Source organism: Engraulis encrasicolus, chromosome 15 (assembly GCF_034702125.1).
Source record: "Engraulis encrasicolus isolate BLACKSEA-1 chromosome 15, IST_EnEncr_1.0, whole genome shotgun sequence".
NCBI classification, from domain to species: domain Eukaryota; kingdom Metazoa; phylum Chordata; class Actinopteri; order Clupeiformes; family Engraulidae; genus Engraulis; species Engraulis encrasicolus.
Genome location: NC_085871.1, coordinates 32525681 through 32541944, shown reverse-complemented (window position 1 = coordinate 32541944; position 16264 = coordinate 32525681). Strand labels below are relative to the sequence as shown.

Below are 16264 nucleotides of genomic sequence, written 5' to 3'. Positions count from 1 at the left end.
AGGACGAGTAAGAAAAAATGCCAAAGAGGGTGAGACAGAAAGAAAAAGAGGGAGAGAAAGAAGAGAGAGAAGAAGGCAGAAAGGCAGGAAGTGAGAATGATGTGCCTTATGCCCTGTTTCACTGCCATTGTACCATGGTCTCTCTTTCCGCTACAGTGTGTGTGTGTGTGTGTGTGTGTGTGTGTGTGTGTGTGTGAGAGAGAGAGAGAGAGAGAGAGAGAGAGAGAGAGAGAGAGAGAGGGAGAGAGAGAGACAGTGAGTGAGTGAGTGAGTGAGTGAGTGTGTGTGTGTGTGTGTGTGTGTGTGTGTGTGTGTGTGTGTGTGTGTGTGTGTGTGTGTGTGTGTGTGTGTGTGTGTGTGTGTGTGTGTGTGTGTGTGTGTTGTGGGGCCTGGACTCTTTCTACACACTAGAGCAGGAAGTCATGCCCAGCTGCAGGCTTGTGGGCCAAGCCATCTGTCTGACCTGTGTGTGTGTGTGTGTGTGTGTGTGTGTGTGTGTGTGTGTGTGTGTGTGTGTGTGTGTGTGTGTGTGTGTGTGTGTGTGTGTGTGTGTGTGTGTGTGTGTGTGTGTGTGTGTGTGCGCGTGCGCGCGCGTGTGTGAGACCAGCACAAGGTTGTGCACGTCAGGGTTGGTGTTAGAGGGGATGCAATTACCCATAGTTCCTCTCTTCCTGTTTCAAATTCGACACTTCCTGCCTCCGTCATTTTAGGATGTGTCCCTGTGTCCTTATACAGTAGATCCTCTACCACTAATGCAATATCATTCTGTCACACAGAGTTCTCTCGTGAAAATGATACTCTATCACATGCACATCACTCAAGTAGCCTCTAACGCAATGCTTTCTCTCACTCACTCACATGCACGCACACATGTTCACGTGCGCGCACATACAGCAGAGAGAGAGAGAGAGAGAGAGAGAGAGAGAGAGAGAGAGAGAGAGAGAGAGAGAGAGAGAGAAAGAGAGAGAGAGAGAGAAAAAGAGAGATACAGAGAAATGAATGAATGAATGAATTTAAAGAGGTAGATTAAGCACAAGGGGGCAACAAATAGAAGTGGTCTGCAAATGGCAATAGGTTGATATTACTGGCTACATTACCATAAGTCTAAAGGAGGAGAATAATTTCATAAAGGGATGAACACACAAGAACCTCTTGGCATTGCGTAACGTCACACTGTCTGGAGGGGGGGAGCCACTTTTGAGAAGCAGTGCTCCAGATAGAGCTTATGAAGGCAGAGTGTTAGTCCTTTATGGCCCTCTGGTGGTTGGAATTAGCTATTATTTTCAGCAGTCATTATCTTCTTGCTTCTGAGCTGCAGCGCCATCTGCTGTTGAAGCATCTCAGATAATTTCCTTCTTCCTTGGAGGATTGTATTTTTGTTTGTCGTTTGTGTTCTTGTCAGTGCATCAAAATATAAATGTATATCTTTAACATAACTTCATTTTATATATATTTTTTACTGCATGATAAATGCCATCTTAAAATGCAGATGATACAGTATGAGCCAACCATATTTGATACAATGATAAGTCTTACACTGTGCCACATCATAAAATATTACAAATGTTATATAACGGTTACATTCAAAGAAGACCATATGAAGCCTATACGACATACAATAAAAGTGTTATTAGTATGTTATATCGTGCAATTTTATATAGTCTTACAGGTACACTGTGCAGGAAATGGCCAAAAAAAGTACTGCAAATATGCTGCTCATTGAAACTGCCTAATGCCAGATTTGATCTTTTCATGAACGTTTACTAAGTAATAAACTAATATGTTCTAGTATGGCCCAAGTACAGTAATTTTTACAGCTAAACATGGCTATTTCTGGTAATTCAAAATGGCAGACAATGGAGAAGATCCCCCTTTTCACGTATGAAAAATGCAATTTTCCCAGTCATAATGAATACTTGGAATTTGATGGTGGTGGTAAGTATTCATGAAAAAGGTAACATTAGTGAATGGGTAGCATGAATTCTAGAAATAAACAACTAAAAATCTTACACACTTTACCTTTAATGAATATAACAGTGACATTCAAACAACCATAGTGTCAGTCATGTAAGAGCACATCATAAGGGGTACAATGATATAAATATCATAATTACATACACTGTCAGATTCAAAGAAGGGGAAGAGAGACTGAATACATGTGTGCAGTGTTACTGAGTCACTGCAATTTGCCTATAGTCCTCTAATAATGTACGTGACATATATTTTTCCTCCTTGTTCCTAAATGGCCTGATCTAACGATCTTGTGTGGCAATAAACAACTATTAATCCGCAGTATTTATCATTAACAACCATTGACCTTTGAACAGCGATGATATGTGTTGGTCTGTTCATCTTTATTCCCCAGCAGCTGGTGTGTGTGTGTGTGTGTCTGTGCGTGTGTGTGTCTTATTGTCCAGTGTTGAACATCTTCTTTCTGCCTTCCATGCCTGACATGGCCTCTACGTTCTTACGCCAATCTGTCACCTCTTCCTTCTGTAAGGGTCACACACACACACACACACACACACACACACACACACACACACACACACACACACACACACACACACACACACACACACACACACACACACACACACACACACACACACACACACACACACACACGCACACGTATATATTAAAAATAAGCTATACATTTCTCAATAAAATGGTGACGCTTAGAAGTGATTTATACTCCATATCTTAATTCATTTGACACCCGGAGCAACAATTAAGTCAAGAGACTGTATGCTGTTCTTACATTTGCCATCACCACTGACCCCCTAATTATATTTATTTTATTATTACAGACCTTGGGTTCCTCCTTCTGCAAGATCTGCCTTGGAAGGGCTGTCTTGAAATCTGCCGTCATTATTTTATTAATTATTAATAGTAATAATAATAATACTTTCGTTTTATATAGCGCCTTTCAAAACACCCAAGGACGCTTCACAGGGTATTGTGTTGGAAAGTGTGAGTGTGTCTGCGAGTCAGTGTTTGAGCGTGTGTGTGAATGCATGTAAGTGAAAGTGCTTGTGGAACTAGCAGCCATAAGCCTCCAGGAAGAGATGTGTCTTAAGGTGTTGCATAAACATTAATTATATTAATTATTAATACATGTATTTATTTGTTTACTATCATCATGGGCAGTCATGGGTATGCGGTTAGGGCGTCAGACTTGTAGCCCAAGAGTTGCCGGTTCGACTCCCGACCCGCCAGGTTGGTGTGGGGAGTAATTAACCAGTGCTCTCCCCCATTCTCCTCCATGACTGACGTACCCTGAGCATGGTATTGTCCTGCCGAACTACTCCCTTGGGGCGCCATTGGGGACTGCCCCCTTGCACGGATGTGTGCAGTGTGCAGGGAACACTTGTGTGCTGTGGAGTGCTGTGCCACTGGTCTGACGTTAACCTTGAAGTCTGCCTTCACCATCTTATTATCAATTTTAATTGATCATATTGTATAATACAGTGTTATATCCTAATAAACAGTACCTTGGGCTCCTCTTTCTGTGTGGTCTTGACGTTATAATTGATTATGATATATTATATTATACGTACAATGTTATATAGTATAATATACAGTAATTTAGGCTCCCCTTTCTGCACGGACGTCTGCCTTCACCATCTTATTATTAATAATCATATAATATATGTTCTGCCCAGCCTATTCTGGGCCAGTTTTTGCTTAATTAACGGTAGTTTCACACCGTCTTGAAGATGATCAATAAATGAGCACGGCTGCTCTTTTCTTCTTGAGATGGAGTTTAACTGGCTGTTCATTCTTAGTAAAGGCACACTTTAAAGGGAACAGAACAACATATTATACAGTGTTGTATAGTATAATATACAGTACCTTGGGCTCATCTTTCTGCACTGTCTTGATGTAAACCATGAAGTCTGCCTTCATCATCTTATTATTAATTATAATATAATATATTATACAGTGTTATATAGTACAATATACAGTACCTTGGGCTCCTCTTTCTGCACGGTCTTGAGGTTGGCCTTGAAGTCCGCCTTCGAGCTTTTGGTGTCGAGGGATCCCAGCATGTCCTCAGTAGTCTTCTTCACGCGCTTCAGGTTAGGCCTCTTCATCTTGCCCTTCAGGTTAATCACCTTCTCTGTCAGGGACATGATCTGGAGGAGGGATTTGGTAGGGTGGGTGTTATTATTACATTGCACTTAGCTGACGCTTTGATTTATTCAAAGCGACTTGCAGTTATTATTTTTCAGGGCATTGGTTACAGTCCCTGGAGCAATGTGGGGTGAGGTGCCTTGCTCAAGGGCACTTCAACCCTGCATAGAGGTGTAGGGAGAGCTCAGGGGAGATTCGAACCAGCAACACACAACCACTAGGCTATGGCTGCCCACAGGTGTTGTTTGTGTTTGTGCGTGTGTGCGTGTGCGTGTGCGTGTGCGTGTGTGTGTGTGTGTGTGTGTGTGTGTGTGTGTGTGCATAGGCGCCGAAACCGTGGGTGCTCCAGGGCCCGGGCACCCACGGGAATCGGTGGGCACCCACGGTGAATCTGTGGCACCCATCGAGCACCCACGGACAAACCCGAGCACTAAAGCAGTAGGCCTATTATTCGCGAGAGAACTTTAAAGATGAAATGGCGTTTGCATTAGGCCTATAACTGTCATTTTGTAACGTAAGGTATTATAATTTGTCATCTTGTAAGATCACGCGCCGATCCTTTTTTCCCCTCTGTGGCGCGTTGCTCTTCTACACAATCAGACAGTAACCATAGAAACATGGCTGGATTGGCCATATGGCATACAGGGCATTTGCCCAGTGGCCTTGATGCCTCCCCTCAATGGTATCAGTCCTCATGATGATAGCAGACCTCTTCGAGATAGCAGACATTGATAAAACATGATGTTAGATACAGAAAAGTATTACATTAGTAAAATCCAGTTGAAAGCCTTGGGGACTAATCTAGACTGAAAATGCCCGACATGAATTTTCAGAACAGTTCACGTCTATGCAAACGGTTCAGAAGAAGAGTTCTAACTTATCACAGGCTGTGTTGGGCTGTGTGAAGCTGTTTGGTTATATTGCGTTATTTCACAAGTTATGGAAGTTATGGAAAGATCTAAACCTGCTTTTCAGTAGGCCTACAAGCTAGGACTTCTTACAGACAATTGGTTTGCAGTCGGAAAGTTTAGTCTTCAAAATGGTAAGTCGCTGTCATATCATCCTGCGATATCCCATGTGTAGCACCGCCGTGTGCCGTTTTATCTGTTATGGTCATTTTTCTCTGCTCTGGGTCTAAGTGCTGGGATGATCAAGTCGAGTCTACTCTCGACATATCCATACTTTTGTTGTGCGCTGTTGGATGATTTTGCCATTTTATTTAGCTTTTCTGGCTTCTAGCACTGTTGGCTTTAGTCATGATGACTGAGTAGCCTAGTTTTGAACATAGCTAACATGAAGTGCATGGCCACATGCGGCATTGTTGGACTCGAACCTAACAACATCATCTTTCTTTGACACGTAATACCTAGGCTAAGTTAGGCCTATTTGTGTGTAATAAACGCTGAATCTAAAGTGCGTGGCTGAACGCCAGTCTGAATTCCATGTGGACGCCTTGCTGTTGTTGTTCCTTATGATTATTGATATCCTGTTTGGACGCAGTCTGGCTACTGCACAATACTGCTATGCTTGGTAAAAATGTACTTAATACAACACTTACATCATGCATGGTTTCATTTTATTGAGGAAAAGGATGATTGTGTGATCTTAGGGTCCGTGTAGGCAGCTGGCACCTTTCATAATGCCGACTAGTAAGCTTATAGAAAGAGGCACCAGCAAACGTGGCCTGGGCTTTGCGTTCAATTTATAGGCCTACATGATTGTAATGTTCAATTTTCAATTCAAATATCAGGCCCTAGGCGATTTTATTTTAAACATATTGATTTGACACCCACAAGGAAAATAAATAGGATAGGCCTTTTGTTATTATTTTGCCTACCCATACAAATAAAGTAACATGAAATGGTTATGTTATTGGGAAAAAGCAAGGCATGGCAAACAAACGGGACATTCTGTGGGTCGCGACCCCCGGTTGGGAACCGCGAGCACCCACGGGCAAAAACAAAAGTCGGCGCCTATGTGTGTGTGTGTGTGTATGGGTGTGGGTGTTAGTGATCAAGAACATAGTCACATGTATACTGCATATTCATGTCATTGATATGTTCTCTTACTGAAGGGCTGTCATCACAAAACGCCGGGTACTAGGAAATCATATTACATTACACCTACAAGTAGATGATGGGCTTATCTAGAGCTACTTATGATTAGAGACACCCCCCCCCTAGTGCACAGTGTTTTGATGTGCATCCAAAAGTCTGTACCTGACAATTGACAAGTTTAAGCTCATTTGGCTTCATCAGAAGTGAGCAGCCGTCATCCCACCTGATATCACGCCATGCGACACTTCTGATGAAGGCTGCAGAGGCAAAGTAGGTGCAACTTGTCCTGTGCAAACTTTTACCTTTTTTCAGGCCGAAAGAGTTCATACACTATGTGCAGGAAAGTATTCCTATTCCGATGTGTGTTCTATTAAAAATAAATGATAATATATCATATAAACATATTGTCTTCTGAAGCTCCTCTCTTGCCAATGTCTGGTCTTGTGTACATAGCTGCATATATGAGAAAAATAGTCATGTATTTCCTCCCATTGAAGAAAACCTGCTACATACCGTAGGTCCACTTGTAATTTTGCATTAAAATGACAATTTAAAACAATTGTTGAATTTGGGTGAGATTATAAAAGGGCACTTGGCAGATGTTCTGCTCCAATAGGGGACCCCGGACCCAAACACGGTTGCTAAGCCCTGTCCTGGAGTCCCCACAGTGTCGTTTCACAGTGGCCACATATATTTCTTTTATGGTCCCCAGTTATGAGCACAGCCGCACGCCATTACAACATTATCTTCATCAGTTATTGGAGCTCTGTGTTGTGAGGGAGAGATATGGCTGCTTTTATTTCTTTCTCCCTCAGGGCAAACAAATGGCAAAGTTTGTGCACTAAAACTTTAACATTAAGCCCAAAGGCAAACTCCTACCAGCAATAATAAAAGTAGTATATGTACAAACTGCTGTGCTAGCGGTAACAGGGGCAGCAATTTATAGATAACTTTGCCGCTTTCTCCCCCTTAGCGGACTGCTGAGAGGTCCGTTGAATAGGATACCTCTGTGTGTGTGCGTGTGTGTGTGTGTGTGTGTGTTCGCCTACCTCTACATCGTTACGAGCCACCTTTAATTCCAGATCGTATCGCGCCTCGTCCACCACGTCAATCTTGCGGTGCAAGTCTTTACATAGTGCCTGAGGATGGAGAGAGAGAGAGAGAGAGAGAGAGAGAGAGAGAGAGAGAGAGAGAGAGAGAGAGAGAGAGAGAGAGAGAGAGAGAGAGAGAGAGAGAGAGAGAAACAGAGAGTGTGTGTGCTGCACACAAGGAGAATCGCAACTGATACTCTCATCTCTGTTAGGCCTACCTGTAGATCCTGTACGGAGAGGCCTGAGAGTTTGAGTGGAGGTGCGCTCTCCTGTAGTGCGCTCTCTTTATCCTCCTTCTTCTGAGATTCCTCTTGGGCAAGAAGCTTCTCTCCGGCCCTCAGGATTTTGGTCTATGCAGATGTGTATGTATGTGTGTGTATAAGAGAGAAAGAGAGAGGGGGGGGGAGCAGAGAGGGAGAGGTGTGTGTGTGTGTGTGTGTGTGTGTGTGTGTGTGTGTGTGTGTGTGTGTGTGTGTGTGTGTGTGTGTGTGTGTGTGTGTGTGTGTGTGTGTGTGTGTGTGCGTGTCCGTACATGTATTGGTTGTTTGTGGGGATGGAGATGGCAGAGTTAAAGTGAGAAAGGATGAGAGTATGATGAGAGCATACAAATGTGTAAAGCATAAAAGAAAGCTACTACCTCAATTTGCATTTTAATCACAAGCTTTTCATACTTTTCCAAAAAAATCCACTGAAATTTGCAAATGTGCTTTTCATTTACCATATTTGTTAACACATCTCAGAAATGCAAAATGACTCTGTGCAGACACTTAAATTATTTATTTAACACCTCGACTTATTGAAATGAATATAAAAATGGAAATATGCTGTCTCTTCAGGAAATGAATAATGGTGCATCCCACTTCTTAGAGAGAAATCAACCTAGACAGCGTTAAGTGGATACAAAATGACTTGCAACTGTACAACTCATCTCTTACTTTGTGGCACCACCATTTTTAAATAATATGCTGTATTATTCTTGTTCCATATAGGTTAATTTAGGAGCTTAGCATAACTTTGCTGGTCATTTAAATGTATATGAGTATGACAATGTAAATAGGGATTGGACTGTACATTGTGTGCATTTAGTGTAACCTCAATCCATTTTTAATAGTCAATTAAAATATGAATGCTTATTGAAGTCAATGTATGGAGGATAGAGAAGGAAATACAGTAAATACTTTCCATACCTTGATTTGCAGCCGACGGGTCGCCGAATACTTTGTTTTCTTCTGCAATAGGAGACAGAGAGAGAGAGAGAGAGAGAGAGAGAGAGAGAGAGAGAGAGAGAGAGAGAGAGAGAGAGAGAGAGAGAGAGAGAGCAGTTTAGCAAAGGTACAGTACAGACCAAACGTATCTCACTCATTTCGTGAAGTATTCACGAAAAAATTGATTAATTTTCGTGGTGCATTCACGTTATTGCCCGTTTTTCGTGGTAGGGCAACGAAACGCTGCCTATTCACTTGAATTGCCCGACTGTTGCCTAGCGACCCACTAGTTTGATGCCCTTTCGGTAGCCTACCGTCACATGGTAATCAAACATTTCAAACAAGCAATTTAGGGTTAGGTTTAGGGTCAAGGTTAGGGTTAAGGTTAGGGTTAGGGTTAGGGTTAGGGTTAGGGTTAGGTTTAGGTTTAGGTGACATAAGGCGTAAGTACCGAAAGGGCGTCGAATTAGTAAGTCCCGAGTGTATCAGTGTTCTGTCAGCACCCCCTACCCGCCCCTGCAGACGCTTGGATAACCATAGCAGCAGTGGGGCAATTCAAGTGAATAGGCAGCGTTTTGTTGCCCTACCACGAAAAACGGGCAATAACGTGAATGCACCACGAAAATTAATCTATTTTTTTCGTGAAGACTTTACGAAAGGCGTGAGATAGGGCTCTACAGCCATGACCTCAGCTTCAATCATAGACCTTCAAACCATTTTTTGTTTTGGATGATTTCATTTCACACATGAATAATCACAAACCTATTGTAATAGTAGGCCTAATTTATGCTTATGAACTTACAGACAACATCCAGCCATTTTCTAGCATGTAAAAGAGGTTTGTCCCGATTTATGATTGGAATCTTTTGTCATTTTGTCCTTCTGTCATGGTATTACTTGTCTGCAAAACTCCAAGAAAATATAATGAAATACATTAAAATCATAGCCAATGCAATAGAGGAAATGAAAGTCCCCCCCCCCCCCCAAAAAAAAAATCAATAGCCTTCAGTGCATCCTGCAGATAATGCAATGAAGTGATCGTGCCTGTCACAACCAGGCAAGCAAACTAGGCAATCGCGTAGCAATGACAACTTTGTGAGTGTGGGGACACCTCCCTTAATTGACCAATAAATAAATGACCAATAAGTGCAACGATACGACTATCAAAATCTCTCTTGAGGGGACCCCTCCTTAGTAGTTTAAAAAGAAGAGAAATACCCCAAGTCACTCTTCGCCTAGGGCCACCACAAACCTTGAAATCACCGACGTAATTTGGTCAAAAAGAATGATGACATGGCTATAGATGCCCAATGGGGACATTTCAAAGGGGTCAGATGAGGGGAGGGGGAAAAAAACGGAGTTGATGCAGAAAGTGGTGTGTGTGTGAGTTGTGCCAGGCTAAGAGAGAAGGGCCCCAAGAGTTTGATCTTCATTACAGTGCATGTAATGGGGGTGGGTATTTCAGATGACTTTGAAAGTTGACAGCGGCCCTGTGTGTGTGTGTGTGTGTGTGTGTGTGTGTGTGTGTGTGTGTGTGTGTGTGTGTGTGTGTGTGTGTGTGTGTGTGTCAGATGGGGACAAGAGGAAAACCAGAAACAAAAAAGAACACTTGAATATGTGATCAGGATGACTTGATCTGACATTATTGATGAGCACAGAGACAAATGCAGCATTACAAATGCACACAGAACTACTGCACACACACACATACATACACACATAGATGTACACACACACACACACACACACACACACACACACACACACGCACAGACGTACAGACAGACAGACACACACACACACACACACACACACACACACACACACACACACACACACACACACACACACACACACACACACACACAGGGAGAGAGAGAGAGAGAACAGAGGATAGAGAAAGGGAAGATTAAAGCAAAGGGAAGAAGTGTAGTTCTTTTGTTGAAAGAATATGACCTCTTTGCCTGCCTTGTCATGTGTAATTTATCAAACAATTTGAGAGGAAGAAGAATAATAAAAATCAAATAAGAAATACGAATTTCAAATACGAAGCACAGCTGAGGTTATAACAAAGAGTCCCCTGAAAGAATAAGTCATTAATTTTGAGGAGACCTTTTGAGTCTGGCTAGATTCCAGCTATCAAAGTGAATATCATAAATATAGAAATAAAATCAAATAAAAAAATTTCAAGGGTCTGGGCTCTGACCAATGATTAGCCTAGCAAACTAGCCGAATCCCGTCTAGCGGCAGAATATAATTTTGCCTGGAGAGTTGGTCTAGTAAAGCATCATCAGATATCATGTGAAAGGATGCAAAAACCCCACTCACAAGTCACAACTAGGGGTGGGTATCACCAACCACCTCCTGATACGATATGCATCCAGATACAGGGATCACGATACAATACATGTGTATCGCAATATTTTAGACCCACATTTTTTGTTTTTATTCATTTCTGTAGAAAATAGACATAAAGGACCAAATGTTACTTTTTTTCTGTAGAGCAACAGTTTCACTGTAGTGAATGTAAAAGACTGCCTTCACAAAACTGTAGGTCTGGCAGTTGCTGTGTAACATTCAAAATTCAATTTATGCTATTAAATAAAGCATCGACACTGACACCTCCGATACAATACGCGTATCGTGAAGAGGCCCGTGACGATATATCCCGATACCGATATACACCCCTACTCATAACTAGCCTGGCGACGCCATCCATGTACTGCACCCAAAAGTGGCACATTTCCTTTCTCTGGTAGAATATTCCTAGCCTCGCGACGCGATCCTATGTACTCCACCCAGAGATTTAGGGCTCCGCACATCGTCTGGCAAAAACCTCGAGCTCGGTTCTCTCAGTGCTTAGCCAATCAGCAAACAGTTGAGAGTGGTGACGTAGAACTCACCCGCGAGCTCCGTTACTGATTGGTTAAGGTAACTATATTCACACTTTCGTTTTGTTATTTGTATGCCTTTGCGACGCTATAACGTAACAGGCATGCTAATAAAGCACAATATGGGTTTTAATTTGAGTTTGGAACTGGAATTAATTTAAATGATAGAGTAAGATCAGACCATCTCCAATCGTCCACGGAGACGGATTCCTCATGGCTTTTGCCAGACTGATTGACGGAGTCAACAGTCTGCTATTCGCCCAGGCTAACTCATAACACTGTCTGTGTGAAACAAGATGTGTGAAACAAGAAGTGTAGAGAATCATTAGAGAGGGCTTAGGGCAGACTACACTTAACATGTTACGCTCTGAACACACTGCAGGTGGCCAACACGGAAAAGCAAGCCTGATAAGCGGCAAAAGCTTTGTTGGTGTCGAGGGCATCAAAGACATCAAAAGAGAAGTTGAACTTCGACTAACATTTTTCTAAACTTCAGCTCTAGTTGGTTGCTCCCCCTGATCAAACATTAAAGTTTGAAACTTTCTCCACTATTGCCGCCATAGCGTTCAGCCCAGCATTCAGCCCAGCCTGATTCTGAAGCTTTTTTAGTGCTTTCCGCCGCCTGCAATCTGTTGGTACATAGTTATAGTTTCGCTTGCCAGGCTAATGATTATGTGGTGCTCTTCATTATTACATTACATTACATTGCACTTAGCTGACGCTTTCATTTATTCAAAGCGACTTACAGTTATTATTTTTCAGGGTATTGGTTACAGTCCCTGGAACAATGTGGGGTTAGGTGCCTTGCTCAAGGGCACTTCAGCCATGGAGATGTAGGGAGAGGTCAGGGGGGATTCGAACCTGCAACCCCTAGATTGAAAGACCAACTCTCTAACCACAGGGCCATGGCTGCCCTCATGACCTCTGAGGTCTGCTACCAGTAAGGTGAGGTAAGATACCAGTACCAAGACGCCAGTGAATGCACTGTAAACTAAAGCAATAAACTGGCCATGTTAATTGGTGGCCATGTCTGGCTCCAGGCTTTTTGTGTTCTGTGCGCCAGGCTGACGTTGGAGTCAGAGAAGCATCGGAAGAAAACCGATGAAAGAGTTCCTTTCTATTGACAAAGCAACTATAATATTCTGCCTTTATTGGAAAGAAGCAGCTGTGATGCTCTACTGTCTAGACATGAAAGAGAGAAATGATGGAGCAGCACAATGGCAAACACAATAGCCAGACAAAGGAGAGAACACGGACAAAGGCAGTGTGTGTGTGTGTGTGTGTGTGTGTGCGCGCGTGCGCCCTTCATCTCAACAGACAAGATCCAATCCTGCTGTGCTTAAATGTAATTATTCAAATCATCACTAAGAGCCTGTACTTTTTTCTACCGTAGTCTGGTATAGATAAATGCTATACTGTTAGGACCTGCAGTAATAGGATGACATCAGCTAAGCCAGTGACGCCTAGCAATGAGACTGCCATAATATTATGCCATAATATTACCTGCTGTAAGCCAATAGCAGAGACAACAGATACAGTAGGAGGAGACAGTTTGTAGGGAGATTCTTCCAGAATTAATATGATCTATATCCTGACTCTCGTCAAATGAATGGGTTCCGCCTTGCTCTACAAACACACCTCATAGAATAAGTGTTCAGGTGATGATACACAGGGCAACTTTTTAAGCACTGTCTCTGGGGAACCGTCCAATAAAATGTTGTTTGGAATAAATAAACACAATTTTTCACAATAATACGCTTGTCAAGAGAACTTGCCGCAGTAGACAACCTATTTTAATCATTCAATCATGCTGTTGCCTACCAACAATGTCCGACAAGTTGCCCAGTGTATCATTGGCCTTAGGTACTCCAATGTTATGGGTGATAGGTGGAAGCAACAAGGTTGAAACCAGAAGTGTAGAAGTGTAAGGAGGACATTATAGAGACATGTCTGCAAGCATGAGCCTGAGCCACAGGACAATGCCAAAAACAAACAATGCAAGTTAATCAAACAATTAACCACACAATTAAACACACACACACACACACTCTTGCTTCTCTCTCTCTCTCTGTCCAATCCACATGCAAAACTTTTAAGATTTAAGGAAAAGTTTGTGAAGACATGTCAGCAGCACACTCCTCGGCTGGCTTTCTAGAATCTTATAAGTAGCAGTTAAATAGTGTCAACATAATATAATCGTTGGCTTACCGGTCTTTTCAGGAGGCGATGAGATCATCAACAAACATAAACAAACACAAGCAAACACAAACAAAGAAGTGTTAACAAGGGGGCCAGATGGTAAGCATCAGAGTGGATATGAATCTTTCTAAGAATGTCTTTATTATTCTACACCTTATCCTCCAGCAACAGTCAATTCATGAGCCTGCTGTTGTACTACAGTGCACCGCATGGACGCACACACACACACACGCACGCACGCACGCACACACACACACATTCCTGAATGCAGACAGCACCAAGCACAGACACATACACACACACTATCGCTCTTAAACACACAGCTATGGGACCTATAGGACCTTGGGGAGGTACAAGTGGAATCCTCGTCTCACACACTAACACGGAGCAGACTGGCATCATGACAAGGCTTTTTCTAGGTGCACTGTGTAGAATTGTGGCCGGAGTAGGTATTGCAACCATGCTATTCATAGAAACTGTGCTGCATATTGCCAAATTTGATCTTTCCGTGAATATTTACAAAGTAATAATCTAATATTTATTAGTATGACCAAAGTACAATAGGGTTTTCAGCTAAAAATGTCTGTAAATCCAAAATGGCGGACCATGGACAAGATCCCCCTTTTCATGTATGAAAAGTGCCATTTTCTCAGTCATAATGAATACTTGGATTTTGAAGGTCATGGTAAGTATCCATGAAAAAGGTAAAATGTATGAATGCGCAGCATGAATTCTGGAAATAAACTACTAAAACTATTACACAGTGCACCTTTAAGTCATGGGGGGAAACGCTGCAAAAAAACAACATTTTGTCATATGACTAAGCTCTCACCAGGTAAGTTTCCAGAGGTTGTGAATTTGCTCTGTTGCTGCCAAAGCCATCCCTAACGCCTGATTTACATGAGCGCTTCCAAAGCGTTACAAGCGTGGCGTTCCATTATTTTCCGTTGGGACGCGGCAGCTAGGCGAGAGGTGGTGACGTAGGGAAGCGAGGGTGGCGGGCGGTGGGCGAGCGAGGCGAGAAAGTTGAGCTTGGCTGAAAAATGTAGCGGCACCGCGAAGCGTTAACCAATGGGAGAGCTTTCAACGCCATGACGTCACGTGCGTCACCAGCACTACTGGGATATTAAAAATGGAGGCTGTTTTGATTTTGATGGTGTCAAAAATCGTTTTTCACAGATGGTTTTAAAATAAATGACACTTGGGTTAAGGTGACCAATATATTCGCTCCTGTTTCATCATTTTTATTTGTACATACAGTGTTTGTGATTGAAGAGAGACGGTTGCTTGACCACAGCATTTGCTAAGCTAAGCTAATTTGACCGGGAAACGATGCTACGTCACCACGCGAGGCGAGCGAGCAGGTTGAAAGCGGGTGGAATTCACTTGCATGTATCACAGCCGTTAAGGTCATGATACACGGGGCAACTTTTTGGGCAATGTTGCCGAGCAATGTTGCCGGGCGATGGTGCAAAGAGCGTTTCCTATTGATATTGGGCAACGTTGCTGGTTTCTGAACATTTTTGATTGCCTCTGGCAACTTTTTGTGATAAGCCAATCAGAACGCGAGAAAAATGTTACATGACCATCTGTGCGCTTCAGATCAAAATTTCCAAAACAACATGGCGGCCGTTCAGTGGACCGAAGAGCTGGAGAGAGTGCTGATCTCTTTTTACATGGGTGGGTCTACGTTACATGTCAGTGTTTTAAAATGATGATTTATGCATCAAAATGTAAAAATAACATCACACATCTACATTTCAGGGTTCGTGTTAGGATTAAAACAAAGATTTCTTGTCAGCTAAACGTCAACTGCCGTTAGCGAACCAGTTTTCCATAGAGATTGAATGGAGTTGCTAATTAGCTAGTTAGCAAACTGGTAGCGATTTCAGGAAATGTGTAGTTTCCTGTAGTTTTTCCGTGCCATTGTTTTGAAGTTGTGCCACAAATGTAAAAATAACATTATACATGTTCATGTATGGGTTTGGGTTAAGATTAAGACAAAGATTTCTGGTCAGGCACCCAAATGTAACTGCTGTTAGCGAACTGCTTTTCCATTGAGATTGAATGGAGTTGCTAACTAGCTAGCTAGAAAACTAGTAGCGATTTCAGGTGAACTTCCCGAGTATTTTTTTTTTTCTGTAGTTTTTTCATGTCAATGAGTGGCAAACAAATGTTATGAATAAAAGTTGTCAACTTTACTTAAATCCCACTAATCAAACTTATTTACACACAGAACATCAGTGCATGTGCAACATCAAGGCAAAGGCTTACAAAAACAGGGACTTGAGAAAAGCTGCTTTGGAGGAGCTCTGTCAGCAGCTCAAGCTCAACAGTGGTGGGCATCAGGTTGTAGGTAAGGATTTTGATGTTTGTTTTGTTAACCGTCTAGATATGTAGCCCCTGGATGCTTTAAATGATAAGCTTAACTTAAGGCACGTTCAACATGCAGTTGTAATGCTCACACTACCCTGGACTTCATTACCTGTTTTTTTTATTCTTCTTCGTCTTCTTCTTCAGCCTTTTCTGAGATCCTGGTCATTGTAATGGGGGCAGGTGTTTGTTTACATTTCAAAAAATATCTCTATTTATTCCCAAAAACATCCAAAAAGTTGTGCAACATCAGCAGACAACTAGTAAACAGCTATACCTTTTTGGGAAAGTATTTGGAGTAGGCCTAT

The 16264-nt window shown here is 42.4% G+C and overlaps 1 protein-coding gene across 1 annotated transcript; it reads right to left on the bottom strand.

Annotated features, from left to right (window-relative positions):
• Window positions 1-2004: 2004 nt before the first annotated feature.
• tnni4a (troponin I4a) lies at window positions 2005-9177 on the bottom strand. The gene is made up of 6 exons (XM_063217712.1): window positions 9148-9177; window positions 8476-8517; window positions 7507-7638; window positions 7247-7336; window positions 3975-4142; window positions 2005-2493 (listed from the first exon to the last, which is right to left on the bottom strand). Exons 1-6 carry the CDS (start codon window positions 9175-9177, stop codon window positions 2407-2409), a joined length of 549 nt encoding a protein of 182 aa, XP_063073782.1. The 3' UTR covers window positions 2005-2406.
• Window positions 9178-16264: the final 7087 nt, after the last annotated feature.

What these genes read in the sequence shown, in the direction of transcription:
- tnni4a (XM_063217712.1), bottom strand. Translation starts at nt 9,177, where the DNA reads ATGGCTGTAGAGCCCTATCTCACGCCTTTC. An exon ending in AGCCCTATCTCACGCCTTTC is followed by an intron (nt 8,518 to 9,147) that starts GTAAAGTCTTCA and finishes CTCCTATTGCAG; the next exon opens with AAGAAAACAAAGTATTCGGC. An exon ending in CCCGTCGGCTGCAAATCAAG is followed by an intron (nt 7,639 to 8,475) that starts GTATGGAAAGTA and finishes ACATCTGCATAG; the next exon opens with ACCAAAATCCTGAGGGCCGG.